We start from the raw sequence: 24,052 nt of genomic DNA, 5'->3' as shown, positions 1-24,052 counted from the left end.
TCTAGTAAAAAACAATAAATTATTTTAAGTATAAAAATCACTCCCATCATCTGTATGACAAAATAAAAATCCAAAAAATATAAACTGGATAAAAATCAAGTGTAAAATTACCCAAGAATTTCTCACATAAATCACTTTCAAAAACACGATTTTAAAAAGTATCTTATTTGCTGTATTGCTTTTCATTAGACTTTAGGCTCTCTTTCAATAAGAGTGAGAAGCAAATAAACCCATCCCGACAAAATACCCAAAAATATGCTAATGCATTTTGACGATGATCTTAGTTAAGTTTTTCAATGATCAGCTAATTTGAATTAGGGATGAACCAACATCTCTCAAAAACCTGAAGATTTTACTCCAAAACAAAAGCATCCAGTCAGGTTATTTAGAAAAAGTGTAAACAATGAGTGTGAAAAAAATGTGACAAAAGTCTGATGTCTAATATCAAATAAAAAAGTGTCCAAAAATATTATTATGTTCCATTAATTTCAAATTTTGATGATAGATGTATAATTCTGAGAATAAATAGGTTTATTTACAAAGGATTCGCCCTCCAAAACGGGGTCAATTATCATTAGAGGGTGGAGGTACTTCATCCAAGTCATAGCACCTTAGTGATTTGTAAGCTGAACGGTCACTCCAAAGGGGAATCTCTCCGAACGTCTCGTCCTTCATTTCACCTCGCAGGCGAGCATGTCGCAATCTAAAAAATTCATTAGAGAGGTTTATGTATTTGCACTTTTGAGGACAGCGAAATGACTGCCGCGATTTGGAATAACTCGCAGTTTTGACCCGCAAAATTGAAAAGGTAAAAGTGCTGATTATCTATCGTCCTCAGTCATTCAGGATCAAGATAAATCAGAAGCTAACCGTATCCGGCGCAGAAAAACACAGATACATAAACTCGCTATTATCATTACTTAGGTAACCCAGGTAACAACAAATTCGTTCCTGGTCTGAATAAAAGAGTTCTTCCCCAAACAAAAACGACACAGAAAAGGTATCACTGATTTGACCATTTTCACTGATTTAACTGACGACAGACGTATTCAAGACTATAGACAATGGCTATCTACCTTTTACCAGAGCTGTTGGAACAGACATGTGAGTCAAGCATTTGTTTGATGTCCACGTCATTCATCCTAAAGAAGAAAACAAAAGAAAGATCATCAGCGAGCATTTAGGTTGACTTGTGCTTTCGAGCGATGCCAAAACAGGGTGGGATGATAAATTAATCATATGTAAAGGAGGATAAGGGCATTGACATTTATTGACATACATTCTTGTGTATTTTTTTGAATTTTCAGAAAGAGAAGCCTGGGAGTGAATTGCACACATGAACTGCTGATACTTACTTTCGAACACGGAGTTCTTGCATACTTGATGTTATCTATAAATAATTTAAGAAAACAAATTATGTTTCGGATTTTTTCGGGTATTCTTATTGCAGCGGAAAGAATAGGAAAATGAACTGCTTATACTATATATTTATCTGAATTTAACGGTGAAAATTTTTGACAATAAGAATATTGATTGAAAACGAAATGCAAAACAAAAATTAGAGCACATTAAAAGTAAATTATTAACTTTAAGCAATATATACTCCACCATGATTCATTTAATTAACACAACCTTTTTTAAGGTGAGAATTCTTTTTTGGAACTTTAGCGTATCAAGTACACGTCTCAACCCTTATAGAGATAGATCCAGGTTTCTCCAAATTGAGATACAGAACCCCAAAAACTAAAGAGAGAGAGAGCGAGGACTCACTTCATTGGGGTCCATATCATCCTCGTCATCCTTCATCAACACTGGATGGTTAGGGATGCTACCTGGATCCATCAACACGTCATATGGTGCCATCGGATGTTGGAAGGATGAACAATCGTAAATATTCCATTTCAAAGGTTGACCGAACGTTCCCACAAAATGTCCTTCTAATGACCATACCCTGACTGTCCCATCTGTTGATGACGTCATCATGCAGTTTTTACTTTCTACTAAAGATGCACTATTGAGAAACAGGAGTACTCTAGTTTAGACGCCCATTCCAATTGTGAAGAAAAGTGAGCAGAAAATTGGCTGTCTAAAAGTTAATGCATTGCATTATTTTGACGTCAATGCAACGACTTCTTTCAATCCATTTCAAGCAAAGACTTTAATTGTCAACTTTCTGCCCATTTTTTGCCTACTCTAACAATTAGAATATGCAGGGCAGAAGGTCGGCCGTCTAAACTAGAGCTAAGAAAACTTTAAGTGAAGCATAAATCACACAAGGAAGTGCACTAAGCGATTACACTTTCTTTCAAAACTTTGAAACCCTCAACTTGACATTACAAGTAAGACATACCATGTGATAGGTTGTATGTGCGCTCTCCAAGATCTTAACGCTGAAAGAGAAGAAAAAAGTCAATGTTAGAAAAATCCGATCTCCTTAACCTAAAAGGAATTTCAACAGAATAAAATCTTGAAGAAGGCTAAGTATTCAACGAGGTGCACATACCTCGAGGTGGTTTCTTTTCTGGCCCATTCATGCAGTATTTCTCAACACACCATACCGTCACAAACCCTGCAAAAGAGAAAAAATGTCTCACTGCATAGATGTGGAATAAGTAATGCACATTGTTTGCGAACACTGTTCTTCGACCCTTGATTTAATCTTTAAAATCATTAGGAGAAAAGAAAAGTATTGGTCGTTATCGCAAAAAAATTTTTACTTAGGTTGGTTTTACTGAAAATGTATTATCGATTGGCGACAATTTAACTTTCTTTAAAATACTAAGGATTTCATCTTAGGGGTTCGATCATCAAGAAATACCTTTGACATCAGTGGTGATGAATTGACTGTTATCTGCATTGGAAACCATGAACGACACTTGGTGACCGTTTTTCTGGAAAGAGAAGAAAATCATAGAAAATAACATAGTTAAGGGACACACCCCTTCCTTATAGGAATATGCCCTTTCAAAAGATTTCATAACGAATAAAATACTCACATTTTCAAATTTTGCATATGGAAGTTTTGAATCGTACAAATTCCAAAAATGAACAAAACCTGAAAGAAAAATGAAGAAAAGTGAATGAGTAACAACAGCGATGTCGAGTTCTGCGTGGGAAAAGTTTACCGATGTAAATAGAGCCTTACCTTTTGGTCCGTTGGCAACGAGCGAAGCTGCTTCTCTTTTCTCACTGCGTGTTTGCAAAAAGATGATCTTACTGATGGATAAATCTCCTGATACTAAGAAAAGAAGGAATATGCAATGGAGTGATCACAATGGTGGATGTTATGACAGCAGAAAATTTAATTTCATCTATTCGACGATTTTTTTTTGATATCAACAACAGAAAACTTTTCTAATTGCCTTAAATTCAACAGTAAGTATACAATATAGATGCGAGCTTGTATTTTTTCTAATTTTCTGTATGTATATCTATTTTACACTTACGGAGTTCAGCATCAGTGACGTCATTCAGAAGATCAGATTTTGGTTTGGTGAAGATTCGACCTGAAGTGACGTTCCATACTAAGATCTATAAAAAAGAAATGCAATAGTCATTTCCAAACTGTGCCACACTTACTAGGTAAGCCTCTGTAATGAAGCACGAGATAGGTATTTGAATAAGGTACAGTAAACAAGCTAGATGCTGAATGGACCTACCTGATGATAAAAGTTAGATAGCAATGCGAGGAGAAAAAAATCAGTCAGAAAATATAGCGTTTAGCGAAAATGCATAACGCAATAAATTCATCGTTGATTGTTGATGGGGGGAGAGGGAAGGGTTGTAGGGAAAAAATAAATAGATGGTGAGCATTGTTATCAATAATGTTTTTGTGTGAAAAACATAAAAATACAATGAAAAAAATCTACTGAAAATCTGCAAAAACAGCGATTTCCGGCATTTTCAACCGGAAAAAAAAATCGAACTCAGCCATAATTTGAGCATTGCGAATACGAATCTTTCTGCAAAAAAATCAGAAAACAATAAAGGTGAAAATTCGAGAAAATGTAAAAAAACCGTTTTTTCCGGCATATTTCCAGCATTTTCGGCCGGAAAAAATGTTTTTCGAAAATCAGGCTCCGTCACATTTTAGGTATTTTCATATTGCATCAGTGTGCAAAATTTCATAAAAAAACATAGAGTACAGCTCGAGAAATTCAAGAAATACTGTCTTTCCGTCAAAAATAGGTTGTTCCGGTGATTTTTAAATAGTTCCGGCTTCAAAAATCAATTTTATTGAAAATTGAAACATGCTTGATGGTGGGCATTGCAATTAATAATGTTTTTGAATGAAAAAACAACCAATTATAAGGAAAAAGTCCAATGGAAATCCAGAAAAACGGCGATTTCCGGCATATTTCCAGCATTTTCGGCCGGAAAAAAATTTTTCTCAAAAATCGGACTCAGCCATGTTTTGGGCAATATTAATACGCATCTTTGAGCAAAAAATCAGAAAAAACTAATGATAAAATCTCGAGAAAATGCCAAAAAAACAGTTTTTCCAGCATATTTCCGGCATTTTCGGCCGGAAAAAAATGTTTATCGAAAATCAGGCTGCGTCACTTTTTAGGTATTGTCATTTTACATCAGTGTGCAAAAATTCATTAAAAAATATAAAGTACAGCTTGAGAAATTCAAGAAATACCGTTTTTCCGGCGAAAATCGGCTGTTCCGGCGATTTTTAGATAGTTCCGGCTTCAAAAATCAGTTTTATCGACAATTGAACCATGCTTGATCGTGGACATTGCTATTAATAATGTTTTTGTGTGAAAAAACAACGAAATATAAGGAAAAAGTACAATGAAAATCTGCAAAAACGGCGATTTCCGGCATATTTCCGGCATTTTCGACCGGAAAAAAATTTTTCTCAAAAATCGGACTCAGCCATGTTTTGGGCATTGCTAATACGCATCTTTGTGCAAAAAATCTGAAAAAACTAATGATGAAATCTCGAGAAAATGCCAAAAAACCGGTTTTTCCGGCATATTTCCGGCATTTTCGGCCGGGCTCCGTCACATTTTGGGCATTACCATTTTGCATCATTGTGCCAAAAATCAGAAAAAACTAATGAGCCAATCTTGAGAAAAGCTGGTAACAGACGGACGGACGAACGAACGGACGGACGGACGGACGGACAAAGGTTAATTTATAGGACCTCCAGGTAGGTCCAAAAAGAAATTAGTATATACCTGTCCATCATAACTTGAGGTTGCGAGAAAATGTGGGTCAAGATATGCAATGCTTAAGATGTCTTCTTGGTGTGCCAAAATCTAACAATAGAACAAAGTGAAAGTAATTGTTAAAAGTAATTGTTGTTGCTAATTATCGCTAAGGATAGCCATTCTTCGATAACGCATTGCAGTTAAAAATGTGGAGATTGCTACAACTCAAGTCCGTTGAGTATCAAAGTCAAATAAAATCGTTAACCGAGTAAAATTTTCTTTCTGTTTCAATCATTTGCAAGATAGAAATAGACAGAGGGTGTGTGAGCCAAAAAAAAGTATACCGGTGTATCATCGGGCCATTTGATGTAAGGAGATTTCACATGATGCAATGATTGGCTGCTATCAGAATATATGTTGATACGTCGATCCCACCCTGCAGCTACGATGTATCTAAAAAAGAAATAAGATGGGAATATGATGAGAGAGTAACCAAACAACAAGAGAAACCAAACTATAACATAAAAGGTATGTAACAAAAAACCAATGCAAACGAAAACTTTACCCTACCTATTTTTATTGATGGTAAAATAAACCAGACAGGACACTTCCGATAGTTCGTCTTCTAAAATAGAAATAACATTTAATATACCAGTCTAAATACCAGTTTGTAACACCAGTCACTGATGAAAGTAAAAACGTTTGGACTCAAACCTGGGTGCAGAGTACTGAGACAATGTCCGTTGTTATAATTCCATATTTTGATCTTCCCATCTTGTCCACAAGTAACCAGCCTAAAAATTTACGAAAGGAGTATTAAAAGAAGTTGTTCCTAAAATAAAGATTTTCAAATTTGCTCCTTTGAATCTTACGTCAGACGAATCAGGCTCAGGCACAAAATTAGCATTTTGTATTTGCATGTAGAGGCACAGTAGAAGTGAAGAGAATCTTTTCATATTCCAAACAATTACTGACCTTCGTTGAGTGGAATCAAAGCACATATCAGTGACCGATGTTTGGTCGTGCACGTCCGAATACTCGAACACTTGATCTCCGTTCTCGATGTCCCAAACTTTGATGACCGAACCTTCTGATGACGTCACCACATGGTTGAATGACGTATTGTAACAAGAACACGTGACCGCTTCTTTGTGTGTGGTCGTCATCTGCATCGCTAATGGCCTGTGAAAAAAAAGCAGAAATCGTTCACAAGAAGAAGAACGCACCCAAAAACAATTCTCGCACGGAAGAAGACCAATGTAGTCAAGTTCTTAAAGGCGAAAGTTCCTACTTACAAAATAGGAGATGAAGGGATACGGAGGTCCACTTGTACCTTTTTATTTTATACCCACTGGCTAGCAAGTGTCAGTGAGTTAACTGAGACAGGGGTGTGTGCGAAAAATAGCAAGATACTTACTTGTTTTTCAAGCGAAGGAGGGCGACATGATCTGTGGCGAACGCCAAACCACGTGATATGGGATTGTAGTGAATAGCTGGAGATTAATAAAAGAAAAAATTGAAAAACAAACTCTTTCTGTTACGGCATTCGAGACACAAGAAAACCTAAAATTTCTTTATGGAGAAATTTTTAAGGTGCTTTTATGTCTAACCAAAATTACAATAACGTCATTTTGAAACTCAATGCAAAAGATCTTCCTCTACTTCTGAAATATCTCTGATTTCAAGTTAATTTTCCCCTTTTGTGGAAAACGATAGGATATGAATGATATCAGAATGTAATTCGGAACATTAATTTGCTCTTGACTCGTTAGTGATCCAAAACGGACTTATAACTCCTAGATATGATAGGGCCAGTGAAGAATATCAATAAATAAATTGAGAAACGGTTCCGGTTGGAAAAATGAGATACCTAAATTCAATTTCTAATAACGTGACTGGGAACATTAATTTATTATAAGATCTTCCACTAGACAGCCAGGCAAAAACGAAGGGAAATATACCTGAGAGTTCTCCTTTGATGAGGTGTGACTTTGGACGAACTGTTAGCAAACATGTCTGATCATGGATATCCCAAACCTGGCAACAAGAAAAGTTAATTATGGATATTCCCACATTAAACAATAAGGTTAAACCACAACCATGCTTTTTGGACACTTTCGGAAATACCTCACAAAGTTAGTGCTCTCTACTGAAACTTTCATCTTCTCCTCCTATGAAAGTCTTCATTAGCAAAGAAATATGAGAATAAAAGAGTTCTACCTTGACCATAATATCATTGGAAACGCTGAACAGGCGGTTGTCATCTTCCACCATGAACAAATGAATGATAGGTGTCACGTGACCTCGAAGTATACCAACTGGTTTCCTAAAGAAATGGAATATTACGTAATATTATTTGGAGGAGGAAACTGAAATGTCGATTGTAGGAAGAATTGAATAATATTCCATCTACAATGGCTGTTGATTTGAAGGTTTCTGGTAGTGAAAGAAGATATTATACCTTTAAGTAGATTAATTTTGTGGATCTTTTTCACGAATCGAGGATCTAAAATTTTCATACGGACAAAATTTCGCGAATCTCTTTTTCCCGATTTCTTTCAATGTCCTACGGGTTTTAACCAATTTTGGGATTTTAAATATTTGACCCCCTTAAGATACAAGAAGAAGGGAAGGAATAATTGGTTTGTGAAAAAGATACTAAGTCACTTACGTTGGAACATAAGGGTTCCACAAACGAATCAATCTGTCCATACCTAATGATGAAATGAAAATAATCAAGTGTAATAGGTGCATAAATTTTTGTATCAGAATGTATAATATTAAAGTTTTCGTAACTATATAACTTACCGCCAGTGGCAAGAACATTTTTCGTTTTGCTGAAATCGAACGTCTTTACTCCTTTATAGATCTTAAAAACAGTTTCATCTGCAGGCAGTCTTCTCTTGGTACCGAATTCTTTGAGTGAAGATGTGTTCTGTAGACCTTTCTTCATTTCTTTCTGGTTAGATACATGAGTGCTACCAAGCGTTTGTCCTGAAATGATAAGATGGAAGACCAAAGCTTAAGATAGAACAGTGTGGAGTTTCTATACTAGAAATACCACCAGCTAGAATCTCTCTATCTCAAATCTCTCTATTGCAACGTACCGAAAAATTTGTTCTAGATGGAGAATGTTGAAGATAAAAAAGGTTTGATTTTATTACAGACCCAAGGATATGCCACTTAATTCCTTTACTGAGAAATAGAGAACGATTCAGTTTAGAGAAATTCGAAATAGAAAAGTATTTTCAGCACGCGAATGCTCAAGGGACCAAGAGTTTGGTTTGCAATTATTCTTCCCTTGAAGTTGAAAGTGAAATATGGAGAACATACCGATAACAAGGGAGTGGTTGCCATCAGTGGAGCATGATATCACACTTCGTATGGAATGATAATAACGGATCTAAAATAAAAATAAAAACAGAATTAGGAACAAGCTCTTGCTTACGAGAAAAATTAGCCATTTTTGCTTATTTTTGGTCTGCTCTGACACTCTCTAACAGCTATACGCTATGTTGTTTGATCGAATATTTCCTCCCCGCCCATTAAATTGCAATTTTTGCGATTTGTTTGGAAACTTTTTGAAATTTTGACGAAGCCGTCAGCAAAAGTCAACAAATAAAGTAATGTTATGAAATTGAGAGCAAGACTATAAAATACATACCTCTTGTACCCAGTCGTTATGAACTTTCCATCTGTAGAAAAAAAAAAGATTACACCATTTCATGTAAAAAACATATGTTTCAAATACGCGTCACTTTGAAAGTTTCATGGTAGACGCAATATAAATCAGATGTATAACGTTAATAACATTTAAATGCGCTTTGCTCTAAAGCACCCGATTTCTTAGAAAAATGGACAAAAATGCTCAAAAAATGGCGAAAATAAGAACATATTATAAGAAAATTTTTAGGTTTAAAACTCAAAAAGTTAAGAACGTCCCAAGGCTTTGATGATTAGAGAGATTTCCCTAATTTGCTTGAAACTATCTGAATTTATAAGGAGCTTTCGTAAATGCAGGCTCGGCTCAAATCAAGATGTTCTAATAAAAAAAAAACATTTACTTATCGTTGAGATAAATTGTATGTACCTGATGTATTTGACATTTTCTTCATTGATGACGCTATAAAATAAACGTGGAAAATAAAAACATCAAGTCACGGATTTGGCTATCTCATAACAGATCATCCATATTGCGCATATCACGCTCTACTCTAAAGGGCAAATATGAGGCAAATATAACGACATGACAACCTAATTTTTTTAATTGTGTTTATTCAAAAGTTTCAGCTAATCTTTCTTCTGCTAACAAAACTTTCGTTAACTTTGATTATTATATACCTGTAGGCAAAAACAGCCATTGAATAATTCTTGATATACCATGGCTATTATACCACGGTAGAATTTTTTTTTCAAATTTTGCTTTCAAAGTTTTATTTTTTTTGTTGCTCTTGTTGTATCAAAGAAATTCATTAAAATAAATCTATTGTCAATTTCATGAACAAATTTTATGATTCAAAGTAATTGAGAAAATCATTAAAAAAGGAAAACATTCGAACGTTCGATTATGGGAGTGTTTTAAGTGAAACGTTCGACTATTAACATAATTAATGTTTTGTTTTTGCCTTAGGTATATAATAAAACATATATTCAATAGGTTTTCGTTGGTTATTGGATTTATTAACCCTCGGTGATGTATATTCAACTCGGCTTCGCCTCGTTGAATATTACATCACCTCGGGTTAATAAATCTCAATAACCAACTTTTACCTATTGAATATCTGCTTATTATTTCGTTCGATCAATGTTCCATCACCTTCAAAATGTTTCACAAAATGTCAAAAGAACTTTGTGAGTGCAAATCAGCAGTTTTCTTGAGCAGACAAACACATGCCATTTAAAAAGCATCAGTCGATTGAACATAGAATCAAACTATCAACGGAAGCTCGTTACTTCGAGAAAAGAGAATGTGAAATTAATTTCGAAACGAAAGTCAAATTTATCTCCTTGATGAAGAATGCAACAGATTGCAAAGACATCGACAAGAAAGGTTGGAAAACGGATGGAATCTATGGGATTGAAGAGCCTGAAGAACCATCAAAGTAACAACCAATTCATTGCAGAATGTCCCTTCTCTGTGGTGGATGGTCAGTTGTTCAAAGATGTGTTGATGGGGCCATTAACTTTCGTCGAAAGTGGAGAAGTTACAAATCGGGTTTCGGTGATCTTTCGAAAGATTTTTGAAGAAAATACAGCTCCTGCTCAAGAAGCCCCTACAAATCAGACTGGTGGCTTCAAAAATGCGGAAAGACATGTTTGAATTGCAAGTTCGGTGAAGATGGATTTCTTTGTCTTGAATGTGAACAAATTACGGGGAGGAATTAGGCTTGTAAATCGCTTAAAGAAACAGATTAATACCTACAGCTACATATTTTTGACACGTTAGTTTTCCCTCAGACAAGGTAAGCGATTTTAATAGTATAGTATGGTATTTTTACCGAAAGCTTCTTCAATTTTTATCAATACTCAAAATGTGAGAATTAGGGTTGAAAATACCTGTCAATACCAATACTCGCTATCCCCTCCACTTTGGGCATCTTCTTCCATAACCTACAAGGTTAAAACAAAAAATGTAAAATGTATTACGTCAACCTTCATAATTATTTTAGAGAGAAACATATTTAGCATAATCATTTTTTTATCTATCATGCTTTTGTATATTTTTTATTCGACTTTGACTCTCCTTCCAAGATTAGACCATCAGACACAAGAATCTAGACCAATAAGGTTTTTACAAAGATCTTTTAAATCTATAATCTTAACCATTTTCTCATCACCCCCTTCATCAATGATTTTTGATACTTTCTGTAGATAAAATTTGGACCATATCTGATTAAGTAATCGAATATTGACGCCTCAAAAACTAAGAACCTCCTCTATCTTTTGCTACTTGTAGATCTTTTTTGTTTAAATTTTGTATCGCACCACTTGACATGTAAACAAGAGGCTTTTGTAAGGTATGTGCATTTTACAGACTAGCCTAAGTTTGTCCTTTTGGCCTAACTTTTAAGCCTAATATATCACTAGTCAACAATTTATAGCAACAACCAATAATTTCTTCAAGATATATATACAAAAGTAGGAAGATGAACAAACGGTTAAGAATAAATTTTTAAAAACTGTAAAAAAGTCTCATTAGATTAGCCCGAATTCAATACAAATTTTCGGTAAGAAAATTAGCTTTTAAGGCTCTTAGTCGAAGTTTTACAATCGTCCTATTTACTCAAAAAAAGTAGACGGGTAAGACGCAAGTGCTTCAAATGTGATATGATTTACTATAAATCTTTTGAAAATTTGATGTAAGAGGAGGCTTCGGGTCACCTCCGACTGCGGTCGCAGAACTTCTAAATATTGGCCTCACTCGGATGATAAATTTCTTCAACCTTTTTATATTTCTCTCATACAGGCTGGCGAGAGCAAAGTTTTCAAGAGAAAAAAAGAATTACCTTAAGGTTTCACCAACGTTCTTGATGATCAGAATACTAACACATCCCTGAAGAAAGAACAGATATTCAATTTTAATCAGTCACATTATCAGGCATTTTGAAGCGGAATAAAGGTATTGAAGAAATTTCATAATAATCATGACAAAAATAGGGGAAAATTTCTAAGAGAAAAACAGCAAGCGATGACTTTATACCTCGGAATCGCCATAAACCAATATACATTCATCGGATCCTGTTAAACTAAATGAAATGAGAAAATATTATTTGATGAGATGACGACCACGTGAAAAAGTAGCGTGGTAAAAATGAGTTTTCAATTCGGCTGTTTATAGAAATAGACCACTCAAAAGCCAGAAAGACCCGTCAATCACTCGAAGTATTTGAATGAATTTGGTTCAAATTTCTTGGAGCGACAACTGTACGACTAAGAATAACAGAAAATCAAATGATGGAAAAAAACAAATCAAAGGTATTTTCATATTCTTCTTACCAATAAGCGAGTTTTAAAGGGACGGTTTCCAGACTGTTGATTTGACAATATCCTTCAAAGGTCGACAACTCGTGAAACTGAATCTCTCGGTCACTAAAGAAAGAAAAAATATGATTACAGAAATGTATGTAAACAATCCCGAATACACTTTATAAAAAAGCCCATAGTTTGTTGATTTTTTAACCCCTTGAAATAACCCCTAATCTTTGCTAATACTTTTAACTGTCAAAATAAAATTCCCTTATTTTGCTCAAAACCGCTTGATTTATACTATACCTCCCCCAGTTTAATAGGCACCATATAGCAGAAGAATACTTCAAAGGTCTTGGGAAGGCTTACCCAGTAGCAGTGATGAATTTGTTGTACTGTGGCATCAGAATCATATCAATGATCCATTTACTTTTACGACCACCACTTTCGATCTGAACCGAAGAAGGAGAAAAACAATATGAGAAATAATGTGCGACCACAGTCAGAGGCGAACTGAAGGCTCCTTTCTTAATAACTATCTTCCCTAAGGTAGGAGATTGCTCCACTCTTTCTCCCTGGATTGCTCCACTCTTTCTCCCTGGATTGCTCCACTTATCCTCAATCCTTCTCTTTAATTGCTTAGCGTCAAGTAGAGAGGCATCAACTACCATTTTTTTTACTAAGTACGAAGTTTTTGGTATGACTGGCCGGGATTTGAAACCACAACCTTGCGCACCATAACCAAACGCTCTACCTGCACTACAGTCGCTAAACAACAGTATTACTATTAGGTCAAAAAATAGCGCAATTCTTTTTGCATCTCATAGTGCGGAAAGGGGTCTGACCCCCCTTCTTAAATGATTCCCCCATTCTTGGTATCCCCCCTTCTTGGCATCCCCCAAACTTTAAAAATGCCTATCCCCAAGGATTTTGGACAAAAATAGCTAATAAATATATGTAAATATATCTTTAGATAGAGAAAGCGAAATAATAAACTTCTTTCTTCTTTTTGACTTAGACTACCCTAACAGAAAACTTCTTTTCATGAAGACCAAATTTCATAACAGTCCTTGAAAATAATATGAAACAATATATATGTAACCCCCTTCCTAAACTATTCCCCCTTCCTTGCTACCCCCCCTCCTTTTATGAAAATTTCTGACCCCCCCCCCTCCTTCATTTTTCGGAAGGTGTCTGAACTATGCATCTTAGTAGTTCTATCTACACATAAACAATTATGATTTTACTCAAAATTTCGATGACAATAGTTGAATGAAAACAATTCAATTATAGTATAGACCTGTTTACTACGCTTGAACTGCATGCTGGATGACCAAAATGAAACGTACCCATCCTAGAAGAGGTAAAGAAGGTTCATTTTAAGTTAATCTTTAATTTTTTAATAAGTTCATTCATACACTACTCAATATAGGACATCTGATTGGTTTTACTAGTACAGCACTCACCTGACTAACACAGAGGAAGTTGTTGTCACTTGTGTGCGTTATAGAGAGAATGGTATCTCTATGTGGTGATGCCACGATCGTTGCTGGTAGGTAAAATGCTGTCTGTTGAAAGAAAAAAAAATGATTAAAAATTTCTGTGAATACAAAGGAATGAGAGAAAATGTTGTAAAGAAGAAACAAATATAGCTCCCTCTTCGCATTTGTGAAGAGAAACAAAGAACTTCTGAAACAAGTTGCAAATGGCAGAATCATAAGTAAGTAAAAGGTGTTCAAACAAGCCTTCAGATAGTCGTTAAGAATAGGGTATGTAGACAATGATGTGATAAGAATTTCTTACTTCTTTAGATCTGAAATAAGATTCTTCTTTTTCGGCATACTCTAGTTGCATATAGGTGCAAAATTCATTCCAGTTGATTTCACCATCAGATGAAGAATCAATCTTCATGAACAGTGCTGTCATCTGGTGTTCACTCTAAAAGATTCAATCGCTGGAAGCTATTCCTTATAACGTAGCACAAGGAACGGAAATCATACTTGAGGTGAAAAAGTAAGAAATAATGTAAATTTACAGGATAGGTTAACTATTTAATAAGATATCTAAAAGTTATAAAAATTTGTACTTCAGTAATCTCAAACTTACGGCTCCTTTCAAGCCAAGAAAATATCTGAAAACATTTTTGAATTCTTCCAAATCTAAAGTTCCACTGCTGTCTGCGTCAGCTTCCTGAAATAAAGAAGAAAAAATTATTGGACTTCAAGAACTATAACTGGCAGCTAAAATATAAAAGCTTGTTAAATTTTTGGCTAGCGCCACAGCAAAGTCGTTTAAAAAAAGCGAGATTATGAAAGGCTCATAATGATTCAAAAAATAAATTATCCATCTGTATCCATACATCAAAAGCTTGTTTGATTTTGTTCAAATGATCCAAAGTGATCCGTTCTTCAATCTAGAAGGAAGAAAATGATGAAAAAGGTTAAATTTGTTTTCGGGAAAAGATATTAATTAGAAACGAAAACAATGTGAGAAATAACACCTAAGTTAGAGAGTGAGAATTTGTTAGGATATCAAAAAACAAATAGATTACATTCTTGGCCACTCTGTAGAAAAACTCGTAGTAGTTTAACTGCCAGGGTTTATCAAGATCTAGCCTTGAACGCGAGGAAGCCATGTTCCCTCTTCGAACACCTCACTTGGAATGAAAAAAAAACATTTCCAAGATTTTCATAATCTAGATTTTCATAATCTTTATATAAATCTCTCTTTGACAATAAAATAACAATTTTGGACGAAATTATCTTCTACTTTGTGGTGGAATCAGTAGCCACTCCATTGGAAGATTTGTATTAAAGATTGATGAGGAATATATTAACAAAATGCTTAAAATAGAGATCGTATAAATCTGTATTTTCTAACTAACCCTTATGCCAAACATAATTCGGAAGAATTTTAAAGAAACTTCTCTTCAGAAAGATCTTTTTAGTGTAGTTTTTCTTGAAAATGAAGCTACACTGAATGTGATTAATAATATTAATTTGAGTGAGTTTATATTTCAATCTTGAAGGGAAAAAAGCCATGGCTTTGCATGAAAGTAAAATGGTTTTATTGCTTTGGAGTTGTCAACTAAAGAGTGATAGTAAATACTTTCAATGATCAACTGTGTACAGTGCTCACAGAGTACGACTGTGATGTATCTTTAGATATGAACTTTTTGAATAACAGTTCTGTGAAGCCTTATTAATCTTCTCTAGGAGAAAGATTTATACACTATAAATCTAATTAACAAACCTTGGCAGAGTTTTCAGATATAGGAGCAGTGAAGGGTCGTAGTGTTTTATCATTGGAAATAAAATCAACAGGCCCAATAGTATTTCTTCTGCCATGTTCACTCTTCAGGTTCCTATCATCAACACCACCATGGACTTGCTTTCCTGTGTATTTACTGTTCAAAAGTTTATGACCAATACGTAAATCAGCTGTAATATAGGTAGGTTCAAGCCCAAGGACTGGTTCTTTTGCTCCAATAGCCGTGTTAGGTCGTATATCATCCAAAATGTGAGGAATTCTTGAGCTTTGGATAAGACCAGAGGCAGTGGAGGGTCGCACTCTTTTCTTTAACGGCGTAGACATGCTTCTCTAGAAAAGTAAAATATTAAATCATAATTAACAATTAAATTACATCAGTTTTTCGCACCTCATCTAAAATTTGGAAAGCTGGACATTTAAAGAAAAGGTTGAACAGTATATTGAAGGGACTAAACAGTTTAAAAACAGTATTTATTGAAAATTCCATCAATTATTACAATGTGTCAAGCTTTTACAATCTTCAGTCACTGTAAAGTGAATATTGAAATATCTACTGTACACTGAATTAGCTGAAGATTGTGTTTGTGTTAAAACACAGTAAAGTAAAAACATATCTTTATATAGTGAAAACTAAAAGGTTCATGTCTTTGCAAACGCTGGTTTAGCTTGTGCACCCAAATCCCTTTACAAAAGACCATTTTTGCATCTATTACTTTATTTAAAAAGCACATGCGTAGATTTTGAGGATGCCAGAAAAACAAATAATAAATATTTAAATTTCAAAAGAATCATAGACATCTCACAACTTACAAAACAACTGTTTATATCAACTTCTCGCGCAGAAGACCTCTGTTTTTTACATGTGTATTGAATCTAAAAAAATATGTTTTGGTGGCTATTTTGTAGAATCTAGAAAGTGTCACGCCTTTTTCAAATTTGAAAATTTGCAACGATTTAAAGTATTTTCATTAGAAAGTCACTGTAGAGGCTTCTTTGATTTGAACGTCAAACCTCATTTTGGACGGAGTTTTATCGGAAGGTAGTGAAAATTTAAACAAATAATAAAAATGTTGACGTATTATGCTCTGCTTTCTCGAAAGATAACAAGATTTTTGTAGGAAGACAGAACAAATTCCCTTTCATACTCAAATCAACCCCCTGACAAACCATTCAAAATCGTAGCTGGCCTACCATTTTAGCGTGACAGACATAAAATATGAAATTCAGATAGTATACTGTAACATGCTAAAGCACTGGGCTCAACTTCAGTATAGATGTGAAAGTATTTGTTCTTCAATTGCCAAAGTATGCAAAGATAGCAATAAAATTTAAGTTTCATGAATAATACCATAATAATATAACTGAAAAGCTTTTAAAGTTTCTCAATAGGAGAGGGTTATACCATATGTGTTAATATACCCCTCAACTAACCTCAGCTGGGCAAAGAAAAAATCTTTAAAGATTTGAGTTTAGGAATTAAGATCTCAATTATGATTACTTTTGCCAGGTGTTTAAAGGCTTTTGAAAAATTTAACTCAATCTATCTAAAAGTTCATTGATGCAGCTGGGAAGACAAACATTAACTACCCCAAATTTATTGAAACTAAATCGTTAAACAAGAAGTTTGAAAGTGTATATCTGATTCCGTACCCCCGCCTTTAAAGCAGAATGGCGCTAGGAATGCTGGTTCCAGCTAAGACACTCTGCACAGGTGACGCTATAAACCTTAAAGGAAGAAATTTTGGCTGGAATTTAATTTGGCGGATGGCCGAAGAAGTTTTTTCAGAGGGAACTTAATTTCATTGGCAGTTAACTTGAAAAATTAAATTTGGTGAGAATTTAATTTGGCGGATGAAAAATATTTTTTTCCAAAAAACGCCATTAAAAAAAGAAAAACCTGTTAAAAGCCTGAAATAGCACACGTTTGGGGAATAAATAGAGCAATTTAAATTTGGCGGGAATTTAATTTGGCGGGAACTTAATTTGGCGAATTTTGACCAAATCTGCCAAGCAAATAAAGTTCCCATCAAAATTTCTTCCCTTTAAAAAAAGGTATTTGATGTACTATATTGGGTAAGATATTTTTCTCAATATATTGAAGAACAAACAGGGACAAAAGTGCCCCTTGAGTGCAGCCTCTTTTACAAAATACAGTGCATTTTGTCCATTAGGCATAAATTTTTAACACAATCTAGATAACATAACTTCTGTTATACCAGGTTATACTTATATTGGCTTAAAGCCAATTCATCTTTTCTAAGTAACTTTTAGGGGTTATTTTAAAAAGCATGGTACCCCAATTGGTGCACCAATTTGTGCACCGATTGGGGTACTCATTGGGGTACCCGTTTAATTTACTGAACAGAATTAAATCGTGTGAAAAAGAGTAAAATACGCTTTTAAAAATAAATGTAGAGTGATATAATTATTAACATGTAATACAAATAATATAATATGTGTTTATGCTCGTTTGCTTTAAAACAAGTGTTTGAGAGAATCAAAGACTACTTCCTACTGTCAATTCATATCCAATTGTATTTCCTGCATCATATTGAGTATATATGTAATTCTTAATCAAGGCAACCTTAAACTATTGTATTTTATGATGTCATCAAAATTTCTGGTAGAAAGTGTCAATTTAGTGATAAAAATGACAAAAGAAAATGTCACTGCTTTTCTTGCTCTAAAAGCATTTCTACAGATTTTCCAAGGCTAAAATGACTGTCAATTTGTATCCTTTTGTACTATGAGCATCACTTTCAGTATAATAAATCTTTTTGGAGGACTTACGATTATCATATTTCAATATTTTTTAAATATTTTTGCAAGAAAGTGTCATTTTTTGTCAGCATTCTGACATGTAAAAAGAAAAGATATTAACAAGATGTTACTAGCCAGTACCTTATAATTCTGCTGATTTTAAGCTATATTATGATGTTGGTTACTGGATTGGAATACTGTTTGGTTTGGTTACTGAATTTATTCTGGTCTTACTTATTCTGGTCTGTAAATTTTTGAAGTAGGAAAGGAGAAAAGCAAGGTAGCGGCTGATTTAATTAAAAAGCAGTATATTTTCACTTTGTGTCGGTAAACGGCAATTGTGACAAAAGTTTTGTAACTTTATTAAATAATCGATGAAAGATTGTAGCACCATATTATAATGAAATTAAGTGTCATTTAACAAAATTAAGGACAGAAAGTGGTACCCCAACAAGTACCCCAATTGGTGCACCAATTGGAGTACCATTTTTTTTTAAATAACCCAACTTTTAGATACCTTCCAAAGTAGCTCACAGACATGGAAATAGGTAAACTACGAAATAGGTATTTGATATGTCCAATAGGTATTGATGCTAGCTAGTAAAGTTCAGTGACATTGACTTTTTTATAATTCTGAAAACGCTTCAGGAGTCCTGGGTATACGAGAAATGAGTGGTCGAAATTTTGTTGAGCAGGAAAAATTGTTGGCATGGCCAGCCTGCCATATTCAATGAGTAAAAAAACTTCTTGCTTAAAAAATGCATAGACCTTTCTCTGATAGATCTTTATTTTGCTAATGACATTACCATTTTGACTTATAATAGTATAATGGCAAAAATAAACCTGTTCCTAATATGATAATACTATCAATTTCCATGCGGCTAATTTTAAAAAGGGCGCGCTATTAGTGAAAGTTATTGTGACATGTTATTAACAAAACAAAAGGATCAGTCATGCCGAAATTCCTTTCCACACATCAGCAATCTAGTTTCTATAAATATGAAAACTAGATTGTAAGGTATATTCTATAAAAGAAAAGTTGGTTTTCTAAACAGGGATGTTCTTGATTTTAAGCATTTTCAAAGTTCACAATAACGACTTTCTTTTTATAAAGGAAACCAAATGAGTGAGAACAAGTCATAAAACTAAAAGTCAGAGCTCCATGGTTTACGAAATTGTTAAGATAAAATGACATACTTTTTAACAACATTATCTATTTGAAGCCTCTTCGTAGGAGAACGTGTCTTTCTTTAAGGAATTTTATATCACTTCATGGCAGATTAAAAAGACGATCAGAAAACAAAAGCTTCTTCATTTTTCATTTTTGCATTTATGGGGAAGAACAAAATTTTCAGCAGATGCCAGATGCTTTATTTGATATGAGGATTCCCATTTCCGTAAAATCGCCATTCCGCATGGTTGCAAAATGGTGGCTATGGGTAATTCCTTTTTGTTCTTTTGCTATTTTCTTTTTTTCTATGTGACGAAAAGACGTTTCACAAATCGAAGTACTTTCAATAGCTGTACACGCTGTATAGTCCCGCTGCTGAGATAACAAAAAGTGGCTAGAAAACAATTTTCTTGACACACATCTTAGAACTAACTTTTTTTGGTGGAAACTCGCGAATTAGTATATTATGTAGATTCTAAAATCAAAAAGTTTCCACGATATTATCGTGCAAGTAACAAGTAATTGGCGATTTTTTGCGTTTCCAGTCAAAATTGCAAGGCCTGGAAATTCATGATTTTTGGGGGGTCTTCAAATTAAAAAAAGACCTACATCACATGATAGAGCTCTACTGAGCAAAAAAGTGTATTACACCAAAGTCCCAACTTCTCTAGATCAAAAGTTATGGGCCTATTTGTGCTCAAAAAGGTGTTTGATTTTGCATAAATTAATGCAGATTGTGGGGAAATTCCCTGTTTTCCATCAGTTTTTTACGACAAATAGGCCAATGAATTTTGATTTAGAGAAGTTGCAGGACTTTGGTGTAATACACTTTTTTGCTCAGTTTGAAGAGCTCTATCATGTGATATAGGTCTTTTTTTAATTTGAAGACCCCCGAAAAATCATGAATTTCCAGGCCTTGCAATTTTGCCTGGAAACGCAAAAAATCGCCAATTACTCGTTACTTGCACAATAATATAGTGGAAACTTTTTGGTTTTGGAATCTACGTATACTAATTCGCGAGTTTCCACCAAAAAAGTTAGTTCTAAGATGTGTGTCACGAAATGAAACATTTATCGACCTCAGCAGCGAGACTAGTATAAGTATTTGTGTGAATGAAAGCTTTCTGATGTACCTTGTTGTTGTTGGTGCACGCGGTTAGGCGTTGGGTTCGAAAACCAAGGTTGCTTGCATGCGCATTTGGTGGTTCGAGCTGGGGTCGGAGACCTATTTCACCCACTGGTACGGGCATTGTATTTAGAGCTCTTCAAACTGAGCAAAAAAGTGTATTACACCAAAGTCCCAACTTCTCTAGATCAAAAGTTATGGGCCTATCTGTGCTCAAAAAGGTGTTAGATTTTGCATAAATTAATGCAGATTGTGGGGAAATTCCCTGTTTTCCATCCAGGGGGGGGGGCACGCAGTTACTACAAGACATGATGTGTAGTAAGTGCTTTTTCAACACTTTTTTTCAGGACCACCACCCTTTGCAGTTACTACACCTTGATAGTAACTGTTTTCAGAAAAGATTTCCAGGTACCACCCCTGTTTTTGAGTGATATCATCAAAAACATCCTCGAAATTACCCTAAATTGCAATTATTTTTCAACCTAAAGCCATTTTTGTGCTAGATTTTCTTTTAATTTACTTGGTTAACAGCTGTTGAGAACATTTTAATGATAATTTGGGAAAGGATAATTTCAAAGTTGGGTCTGAGAAAAATTTCAAATTTTTTTTCGTCCATTTATAACAAAAATATTTTTTTCAGCAAAGAATTTTTTCACAAAAAAATTCATTTTTTGTGAAAAATTTTGAAAGTTCTTTAAAAAGAATTAAAATTTAAGCACTTACTACACCAAAAGTGCTAGCTTTAGTGTTTGGCACCACTCCCAAACAGCAGTTACTACACTGTGTAGTAACTGTTTTCATAACTTCTGAATACAGTACCACCACGGTAGTAAGTGTCATACTGTCTTGTAGTAACTGCGTGCCCCCCCCCCCTGTTCCATCAGTTTTTTATGACAAATAGGCCAATAAATTTTGATTTAGAGAAGTTGCAGGACTTTGGTGTAATACACTTTTTTGCTCAGTTTGAAGAGCTTTATCATGTGATATAGGTCTTTTTTTAATTTGAAGACCCCTGAAAAATCATGAATTTCCAGGCCTTGCAATTTTGCCTGGAAACGCAAAAAATCGCCAATTACTCGTTACTTGCACAATAATATAGTGGAAACTTTTTGATTTTGGAATCTACGTATACTAATTCGCGAGTTTCCACCAAAAAAGTTAGTTCTAAGATGTGTGTCACGAAATGAAACATTGATCGACCTCAGCAGCGAGACTAGTATAAGTATTTGTGTGAATGAAAGCTTTCTGATGCACCTTCAGAACGTGACTTGTTGTTGTTGGCGCACGCGGTTAGGCGTTGGGTTTGAAAACCAAGGTTGCTTGCATGCGCATTTGGTGGTTCGAGCTGGGGTCGGAGACCTATTTCACCCACTGGTACGGGCAAATTTCAGAAAAATAATACTTATATACTAGAAAACATTTAGAAACACTTGACTTGTGAGAAAGTAAAAAAATCAGGATAGAAGATCTACTTCTACTTCTCTCAGAATTAGCTCAAAGAAAATAGCTGCTTATCCATACCAAAATTTAGCAGCCATCAACACTAAAAATAGAGACACTACTTAGACTATACTTACATATTTTTATTATTCTTCCGTCTGTCAGTTTAAAGTCTTTATTTTTCTCTTTATTTGATCTTGCTCTACTGCCAACTGCATGTCTGATTTAAAAATTTATCGAACCATATTCGTTTGTAATATTAGCTACTTTGTATGTGTACACAATCAGGTAAAGTGTAAAAAAGATTAGGGGAAAGTGATGTATGTCTGTATGTGGATGTATGATCAGTCAGTCAGTTCAGTTCATGATAAAATGTTTTGCAATGTGATTTGTGTATGAAAATCACTCCTTATGGCTCCGTGTGAAACTCACGAAAAAATTCGAATGTTTCTGTGACGACAGTAAATAAATAAAAACGAAAGTGAAAGTGAATTGCGACTTTTTTCCGAGTTATTTATTTGACGTCATAATAAGTTTGACGTCATGATACCTTTGGGTTGATATATATTTTGATATTTTGGACGGGATTGTATCTGTTTGTCAATTTATTGATTCGCACTCGCACCTATATTATCTTTTTACTTATTTTTATAAACACACGTTACCGCGATTTGTGAATTCCACAGCTTAGCTTCTTGCTTTCTCCATCGATCGATGCTTTCTCTGAAATTTATCATCATCATTGCTCGACCGCAGTCGAGACAATGGATTCCACTCGCTGGCGCCAGGAGTCGCGGTTGCGCATAACAGTGCCCAGGTCGCTAAGATCAAGGCCTGTATCCCTGCTCACCACATCAGGAAAAGTAAGTTTTCTCGATCTCTGAGCCACACGTTTAGGTTTCCAAAGCAATAGGGAGGAAATAACCTCAGATGAGGCACGGAAACAATGACCAGCAAATTGAACGCGCTTGGCTTTAAGGAGGAGAGAGATTGGTTTCAAGGAACCGTATATGGTGCGTTTTGTTGGATGGTCACGCCAAGAGAGATTTTTAACCCTTCTCAGAAGTCTGGTATAGGTACCGTCTAGTTGCTTTTCAAACTTTTTGGTAAGGGACCAGGTTTCTGAACCATACATAAGAATTGGCTCAATAGTTGACTTGAAAATTTTAACTTTGAGACTAGAGTCGATGAAGGAAGATGACCAAATACTATGCAGCTTATTGCATGCACTCCAAGCTAAACCTTTGCGAATTTTAAAGTCTTTTTCAGAAGAAGAGATGTAAGAAGATATTTGTAGTCTTCTACCTTTCGTAGGTTTGTACCAGATATCGTTTTAATATTGTCTGATAATTCGTTAACATTAAGAGTCAAATATTCGGTTTTGGACTCATTGAGGTATAGGCCTGTACAGTTTGCAGCAGATTCAAGAGCAATTAGAAGATTTTGTGCATCCTCTAGGGTAGAGCTGATAAGTGCTATGTCGTCAGCAAAGTCTGTATCTGTTAAATGAACGGCAGGATTACGTGGACCAAGCCTACGTTGAAGAAGAAAACCGCAGCTAGATATTTTATCAACAGAAACGCGCATAAGGTAATCGACAACTAGAATAAAGAGAAATGGTGCAAGGGTATCACCCTGGAGAATACCAGCTAAAATAGAAAAAGTTGAAGTCTCACCATCAGGTGTTTGTACTGAAGATTTTGTATTAGTGTACAGAAGTTTTATGGCATCAATGATCTTTTGAGGGATGCCGTAAAGAGAGAGAATATCAAACATTAAGTCGCGATCAACCGAATCAAAGGCTTTCTTGAAATCAACAAAAATCAAAATTGCTTCAAGATTGAAGTTTCTAGCTTCCTCTAAGATTCGTCGAAGAGCAAGAACTTGGCTTAAAGTAGAACGACCACTTCGAAAACCGTTTTGATTTTTACGAAGAATGGGTTCAACATAAAGCCGTATTCTATTTAGAAGAAGCTTATTATAGATTTTTGCTGCGATTGGGAGAAGAGAGATACCACGATAGTTTGTGGCAAGACTAAGGTCTCCCTTTTTTGGTACTGGAACGATGGTCGATTTTAACCAGTGTGTTGTACAAACTTTGTCTTCAAACGTGAGGTTGCAAAGCTTTAGAAGGATATCATGAAAATTTCTGTCCTT

The 24,052-nt window shown here is 34.8% G+C and overlaps 1 protein-coding gene across 2 annotated transcripts; it reads right to left on the bottom strand.

Moving 5' to 3' along the window:
• LOC136805766 (cilia- and flagella-associated protein 337-like) lies at positions 1-22,300 on the bottom strand. Of its 2 annotated transcripts, XM_067062315.1 has the most exons (35): positions 22,033-22,300; positions 15,381-15,728; positions 14,488-14,541; positions 14,235-14,318; positions 13,932-14,066; positions 13,595-13,696; positions 13,429-13,482; positions 12,498-12,580; positions 12,159-12,251; positions 11,863-11,908; positions 11,669-11,715; positions 10,719-10,772; positions 9,253-9,285; positions 8,827-8,857; positions 8,496-8,565; positions 7,971-8,156; positions 7,834-7,876; positions 7,383-7,488; positions 7,124-7,199; positions 6,580-6,655; positions 6,138-6,344; positions 5,877-5,956; positions 5,733-5,787; positions 5,507-5,615; positions 5,190-5,270; positions 3,447-3,531; positions 3,146-3,238; positions 2,997-3,055; positions 2,819-2,891; positions 2,504-2,569; positions 2,351-2,390; positions 1,771-2,011; positions 1,356-1,390; positions 1,077-1,142; positions 1-703 (listed from the first exon to the last, which is right to left on the bottom strand). In XM_067062315.1, exons 2-35 carry the CDS (start codon positions 15,720-15,722, stop codon positions 565-567), a joined length of 3,144 nt encoding a protein of 1,047 aa, XP_066918416.1. In that variant the 5' UTR covers positions 15,723-15,728; positions 22,033-22,300; the 3' UTR covers positions 1-564. The 2 variants fall into 2 exon arrangements, with proteins under 2 accessions (XP_066918416.1, XP_066918417.1); XM_067062316.1 differs by lacking the exons at positions 15,381-15,728; positions 22,033-22,300 and adding an exon at positions 15,013-15,095 and having other exon boundaries at positions 2-703.
• Between the last annotated feature and the right edge of the window lie 1,752 nt (positions 22,301-24,052).

Source organism: Clytia hemisphaerica, unplaced genomic scaffold (genome assembly GCF_902728285.1).
Source record: "Clytia hemisphaerica strain Z4C2 unplaced genomic scaffold, Clytia hemisphaerica genome assembly, whole genome shotgun sequence".
Classification (NCBI taxonomy): domain Eukaryota; kingdom Metazoa; phylum Cnidaria; class Hydrozoa; order Leptothecata; family Clytiidae; genus Clytia; species Clytia hemisphaerica.
Note: the sequence above shows the minus strand (reverse complement) of the source record. Positions and strands in the feature narration are given on the sequence as shown.

Coding starts and splice junctions, on each gene's coding strand:
- LOC136805766 (XM_067062315.1), bottom strand. CDS start 15,722: ATGTCTACGCCGTTAAAGAAAAGAGTGCGACCCTCCACTGCCTCTGGT. Junction 12,252..12,497: donor AAATTCATCACTGCTACTGG/GTAAGCCTTCCC, acceptor TTCTTTCTTTAG/TGACCGAGAGATTCAGTTTC. Junction 5,957..6,137: donor TTTGATTCCACTCAACGAAG/GTCAGTAATTGT, acceptor GTAAATTTTTAG/GCTGGTTACTTGTGGACAAG.